Below are 7,422 nucleotides of genomic sequence, written 5' to 3' on the forward strand. Positions count from 1 at the left end.
TCATCAAAGCCAGCAATAGCCTTTAAGATACTTCAATGGCCAATTGATGACAACTGTGCAATGCCATCATTAATGTGGCATTGCCACATTAATCTGTCTAACCATCAGGATCACTGTAATGGTAAGAGCACAAATTTTCCAACACCAGTCAGAAAATAACAGTTCTGAGAACCAGAAAACCAAGAAACAACCTGAAGATCTGACTTTCAGTTCTGCAATACCACCAATTAGCTCATGTTGCTTTGAACAAGTAGTTTAAAGTCTCTGTGCTTCTGACTTTTTAATGTATAATAGGTTAGCAGCATTCTGTGTCACTCCTCATTTCCCAGAGATGCTTCAAAGATTCATATCTGCAAAAGTTGTTAAGGGACTTACTAGGTTTTGCTTGAATTGTGCTAGGTCTTAAAATGCCTGCTTTAATAACCCTTGTTTCCCTGAAAGGCAGGCACTGGAAATCTAGCAAAATGCACATAAGTAAATACTCTCATGAAAAGATAATATTCCTGCGCTAGAACGGAAGACGACAAGGGAGAAATAAAACCAAACCAGAACACCACATCAAAAAAAACCCCAAACCAAATAACCAGAAACAACCTGAAGTCTTTAAATAGCTTTCTACAACTTCATATAATAAACATTTTCACCCTAACAGCACCAATATGGTTGTCTTGCTACCATGGCCTTCTAGCAACAAGATGCCCTGATTAATTTTTTTAAACCATTCAGGAGCAGTGAAGACATTTTCCCTGAGAAATGTGTGCCATAACCTACATACCATAGAGACCCTGATTTGATCTGTTCTCAGAAAATCATCCAAAACAGCCTTATTCTCTTCAGAGTTGTCTTCCAATGTTGTGAAATAGGGAAATCGAGGAGGAGAGGGTGACAACCTTGTTTTGCAGTAAGAAACAAGTGTTAGACCTGACAGCTAGACTCCAACTCAACTAAAAACCTGCTCTTTTATACTAGAGATACAGCAGACAAGAAACACATGAGAAGTTTTTGAGGAAAAGTAGTGTAACAGCAACTTAGAAACTGCTAAAAATTACTATTTTGTAAATTAATTCACATATAAACTAGACTTGTCACCTTACAACCTCCCAGATCATCCTCTGTTCAGGGATTTGACATTAACTCCTTCTGCAAGGAAAATACATGATTGACCACATCATTTACTGTACACAGATACACAGATTTACACAAGCAGTGGAAAATCTGGGCACCTTAATCAAAGGCTGCATTTCAGAAGCCTAAACCAGCTCAACACTTTACATTCTCTACCAGAAGCCAAGTTCTGACCCTTAACTGTGACCAAGATTCCTTAGATACCTACTGTACAGTCTTCCTGAGTTATCACATCTACCCATGAAGTCATTGTGCTAAAAATCTTTCCTACCATTCTAACTGAAACAATTACATTTACTACACACATTTAACTTAAACCAAAGTAATTTTTAAAAACAGATGATTCTCCTTAGACATGCAAACACTAAATGAATTCAAACTACTTCCAAACTGTGTGTTTGGAGGTTCCCTTGCACCTTTCTCCATTCTCATCTCAACTCCTTAACAGGAAGCATCTTCACCAGCTCAGTAAATATCAAATATTGAAAAGTTAACTAAAATCTGTCCCAATTAATATTTTTATATTTTTCCATTCAGAGTTCTAAGCATCAACCAAAATTAATTCTCTATAGTAAGACTTTTTGTACAATATACCATACAGTTTCACATCTAGTTATATTGTATTTAATTTACATTATAATGATAACATTCCAGACTAACAAACAATGAGGATGTGAATAATTATTCTTAGGCAAACTCCTACTACTATGGTCAACGTTGCAAAGAGTACACTTTGTCAGTGAAACAAGGCAAGACTGAAGAATGTCATACAAAATTTTGCTGTTCCACCCACACTCAGTTCCCATACACTTTCATTATGAGAAAGGGCATCCAGTCAAGGTAGTTAGTAGGACAGAAACACAGACTCTGCAGTATGGGTAAGCCCCAAAGAAATAGGCTACAAAGATTGATTTCATTATGCCTTGCTTATTTTAGAGAAGATAATGATTACTGACAAGCAAGTTGATGGGGAAGGAATGCTATGCTGATTATACGTTGCTGAAAATATGGTTTTAGTGACTCTTTGGATGACTGCATGACTTTAGAGTCTATATGACTTTCAAATGTTCAGAAAAATTCAGACCTGACCATTCATACAATTTCAAAACCATCTGAAAGCCTGATGAAATTACTTCAGAACTAACTCAAATTTATGTACACTGAGTAGGTAGAATATAAACCACATTTCTCCCTAATAATTCCTAAACTTAGTCCTATAATAGCTGTTTTTTCATTGTCATTAACATCAGGAACAAGATTTATCTAACCAAAGAAAGCAGTATTTAAAGTTTATAATATACATAATCATTTTTATTTACTTTAGTCAGGGTTTGGCTTCTAAATTTTATATTGTGTGATTTTATAACATTAGAAAAATACAAATATTCAGATTTAGGAGACCATGTGTGCTGGTGCTTAATGAGCATGCAGTGAGTCAAAATTCAAACTGATAGATGCCCACAGTTCAAGCTGAGGACAAAATAGATCTTTTATATCATCATTGTTCTTTCAATTATGGATGTATCAGGTTATATGGACAATCTTTTATTTTTAAACTCACACTCACTAAGCTGATAGTCACTCTAAATGAGTCTCACTGTCTATGCAAGTAGCTGTTTCTCAGAAAAGGTTAGCTGCAAACCTTCAAATCTAACATCTAAAATAATAACAGAAGTTTCCGTCCAAGGGCAAAACCCAAAAAAGTCCTTATCACCTTCTTCCTGACAAAAAAAAGGAGGACATATAATCACATTCCTAAGATAATACTTCTTGACCAATACATTAGCAGCAACTCAGATTTCTGACAGTTTAAGTTCTCTGCATAGGCAGCAACTCAAGATCAAAACAGAAAACACAAAACGCCCTAAGACAGCATGCTATAATAATCAGGTAGCTGTTTTCACTATTCCAAGAGATGGCATGGAGAGAAACTGATGAGCAAACACACAATTCAAACTCTGGAAAAGTGAGAATAAAAACATGAACAAATCAGGAAGAAATTTCAATGGCACTTTTAGCTGTATGCTGCCAGAAAGGAGATACTTCCTAAATTAGTATATATTGGGATGAACAATATGAAGAAGAGGATGTTGTGCCAGTGCAAGGAAAAGGAGACATAAATCACCCATCCAGTGAAAAGCCTAAGATCTTGTTTTCAAAAATACAGTCCTCCATGCAAATATTTGGCAGAAAAAACTTAATTATAGGAGAAAAAAAAAAACCCAAACAAAAAACCCAATAGCTACCATCCACTGGTACAGTAATACAGAAACCAAGATCACTTGTTACCCATTGCAGGGTCTTTCATGTCAAAATGGTAATAAAAACATACAGCCTGTCAATCAGATTATTTTCAAGCTCCTGTAGATCACAGGTCATGCTTGAATCAGAAATTCTGTTTTACTTAGCAGTTGCTTCATAAAACAGCACCGACTTATCATCCTCTTCCTATCTAAAACTTGTTTTATCAAGCTTACATGGTCTACTCTCCCCTAATGTCTAAATACAAAGCTAAATGTACCAGAACGTCTGTGTCATATGTACCCAGAAATACTATCCTAGTCATCATAGTGTTTAGACAGAAGACAATTTAATTGATTAGTGGGGAGGAAAGGAGACAGAAGGACAGAAAAACCTTCCTTAAAATTAAATGGTATTCTTAACAGGCTTAACCTTGGAGACTGCCTCCCAGAACTGCTCAGATATCCCACATGCCAGCTTCTTCTTGGGAAATGAACCACACAGAGAGATAAACTTGTGTTATACCTGCAAAACAGCTAGACTTGTAGTTGTTTTGGTCTCTACAATAAGGAATTATGCAACCCATTATCTTCTACACTGCACATCCTAAATTACCCTTAAGATTTTTACACCACTGGAACTGACAGCCCTAAGTATTTCGAATTTTCTTGACTAATGCTGGGTGACCAGCACACAATCACATTAAACCACTGTAATAAAAAATTCACCAAAAGGAAATAATACCAACATACACCATCAGCCTCATAGTAAAGGCCAAAAAATCAGAAAGTATGTGTGGAACTAGAATAAGATATCAGGACTTCTGCCATGCTGTCCTGTGTAGACTACTCTCTCAATAGGAAAATGTGAGCATATTTTTATCAGTGAACTCTTAGTAAAGAAAATATTCAAGTGGGTTATTATTATTGTCCTCACCAAAAATATGAAGACTCCTAAGATGAAAGTCAGAAGGGACACGGTCAAACTGAAACAAAATGTTGCTCATTCATCCTGATAAAAATCAGATGTCCATAAAATGTCATTTTCCCATAGCATGACAACATGGAATTACACTACCAACTGGACAAATTAATTAGTATATCTAGTGCTCCTGAGGACTTCCTTCAAACCCAAGAAACAATGGTCAAGTCCACATACTGTTCCACCTCCCTTTAGTGATTTTTGTATCACTTTCCCCTGGGAGGAAGAAGTCAAGCACCTCTGCTGTCATTATTAAAGAGCTTGTTCAGAGTTCAGCTGTATTTTTAACTGTTGAGATCTGCCTACAGCACAGGCTGAGGAAAAAAGACTGCCCACTCACCCCCTCCTCCAAACAAAACAAAACACATATTTGCTTTAAAACAAGGTAATTACTCTCAATAAAACCCCAACCAACAAAATGCTAAAAATACTCTATGGTCTACTGCATAAGATATATATCCAGGTATAGAGGTATATAAATATTTATATATCCATAAGCATACAAAACCACACATGCATTTCAAGTATATACCCCTGAATCATTATATTCTAAAGCAGAACTTGCCTCTTACCTTTTTCTCTTATACACATGTTAAGAAACGAATGACCCTGTGCCTACTCATGATGACTGCAGCACAACCAGCCAGTTCTGCTGAATCAGTGTGTTCTACTTGATCCTAGAAAGAAAATATAAACATGTATTTTATGATTGGTAATTCTGGCACAAACCATGGTTTTTCAATGCACAACTGCAGCTACGACAGGCACGTCTGACAAATGCTGGAAGCCTTCAAATGATTTGGATTACACCTGCAGCTTTAAATTCAGGGATTTATGCACTATGCCACTATTGCACTCCAGTATTATGGTGAAAAAAAGCTGCTAATAAAAAACACGCTGCTACCTACCTACTATTGTTCTTCACTTAACTGTGAACCCACAGAGTGAGGCAGCACTTCCAAGAGTCCTTGTATTCCTGATGACCTTGACTGTAACGCTTAGTTTACAAAACTAGCCTCAGAACTTAATTATATTGCTCTACAATAGGCATTCCCAAAATAATAGCTAGTAGCTTTGATACTCAACAAAAATTCATGACCCTATGAATTTTGTAAACTGTATTCATCAGCTTCCCACTGATTTTGTTACAGCTACTGAACTGTTTTTGTCTTTAAATTACTCCCCCTACAATCAGGCTCCCTTCATTTCCTAAAAGCAGCTTCTCTCAAAAACCACAACAGCATCAACCTTCAATAGCAGGGGGACCCAAGGAGAAAAAAAAAAAAGTCTTCAGAAGATATTGTCTTGTTCTCCTAACTACAACAATTCCATAGGTCACATGCTTATTTTCACAGGCTGCATCCTAACAGTCAACGTAGCTCAAAAATACTACACGGTCTGAGCAAAGAAAAGGGACTAGTCTATGACAGTGCAACAAGAACAATGAAATAAGTTGAAGTCAAGCTTTAAGGTTTGCTGGTACTTGTATTTGACCTGGTAGGTGGATGAAATATTTATTGGTGCACTGATGAAACAGCAGCATACATTACAAAAACATTGAAGCTCCAGCAAAATAAACTGAGCTTAAAAAAACCCTACATAAATAAATCCATTCTCCACGTATGAAACATGATACTCTCTGTTACACTACAATTTTCCCAGGATTGTTTATTATTCTTTTTAGAAATAAGCTATGGTAATAATTCCAGGAAACTAATGAACTGAACAGTAGCACCCTTAGTAGTACCGTTTCCAAACTCAGAGTAAATCCCACAGCTTTGTATGCCAACAGAACTGCTCCTGTACAGAAGTAAGATTTCTAATGCCATGTGTTTTTCTACCTCTGTAAGCCAAGATGAATTTTGGATACTTGGAAAATGATAGAAATTATTATATTACAAAGATCTTCAGATATGCATAAAAAAAAAAAATGGAGGTTGGGGAAGTTTAATTCTACTGAAAGGCTTCCTGATGATAAGCTTTTTCAAAGGGATGTTAAGCACACGTGGCAGTGGGGCAAGGTTATCTGTACCACTACCATGTCCCATCCTGGCCTGTAGGTAGAGGAAAACCAGTTTAGTTTTCATGACCTCTTTGAAAAGATGGATCAATTAATGACAATTCTGTTTGTGATTTATAACAAGGTTTGTCAACTGCATCGTGGACATCAAACACATTTCACGTGAGCCAGTCAGTCATACATTAACCACAAAGTTCAATCTTTACTGATCAGAAAGGGATCAGACCTAGCAACCTACAGCTGAAACGTGCTGTGCTGTTACCAGTGCTCTAAGCCAACAAGCCTTGTAGGCAAGCTATATTCAGGGCAACAGGACAGCTTTATTATTCATTGTTTTGATTCTGATCTGCTTTCCTTGTTCCATTCTTCCCAGGTAATAACTTTTTTTGTCTGTAACCATTCAACACAGAAGAACACAGATCCAATTAATTGCTACCAGGCTCCAAAGAAAGCCTTAAAGGCCTATTACCTGGAGGTCCCACAGCTTTTTGTTTACAATTAAACATTCACTGTCGGCAGCCATTTTCCCTTATAAAGGCCAATAGAAAAATCAAAGCATGCTTACAGATGTGAAAGTAATACATTTAAACAAAAAGCAAACTTAAAAAAGAAGTAAATTATAAGGTTTAGATTTCCTGAAGAAATTAGGAAGTTAACAACAGACCCAAATTCTTATTCCAATAGGAAGTTAATGTAAGAGAACTATATTAAATAAAAATCAGGGACAAAAAGAATAACTACAAAGGAGAGTCGAGAATATTCACAATAATGTATAACCCAGTGACTATGAGATTTCTCACAGATCATACACACTGCTAAAAAAGGGTTCCACCACACTTTAAAATAATACATTTCCACTTAAAAAAATTATGTGCCTACTGAGACCTAAGATCATCACAAACACAGGAGGCCCAGTGTCTCTGCTGTTCTGGTTTGCTTACTTTGTGCATTTCACAGTTTCTTATCTCTGCTGCTGATGGTTGGCTGAACTCTTCTGTCTCCTGCCCTACAGTGGTATCACTCAGGTGCTGCTTTGGTTATACCCTACATGTATG

At 36.6% G+C, this 7,422-nt stretch overlaps 1 protein-coding gene across 1 annotated transcript in view; it reads right to left on the bottom strand.

Moving 5' to 3' along the window:
- Positions 1–6,890, bottom strand: part of ZFYVE9 (zinc finger FYVE-type containing 9) — a gene marked incomplete at its 5' end in the record, with an annotated part of 41,670 nt that extends 34,780 nt beyond the window's left edge. Inside the window, 2 exons of the mRNA XM_084265868.1 lie at positions 4,967–5,024; positions 6,837–6,890. Of these exons, the coding sequence (XP_084121994.1) occupies positions 4,967–5,024; positions 6,837–6,890 (112 nt within the window). The remainder of the gene's footprint in view (positions 1–4,966; positions 5,025–6,836) is intronic.
- Positions 6,891–7,422: the final 532 nt, after the last annotated feature.

The sequence above is a fragment of the Gallinula chloropus genome (genome assembly GCF_964237585.1).
Source record: "Gallinula chloropus genome assembly, chromosome: 6".
Classification (NCBI taxonomy): domain Eukaryota; kingdom Metazoa; phylum Chordata; class Aves; order Gruiformes; family Rallidae; genus Gallinula; species Gallinula chloropus.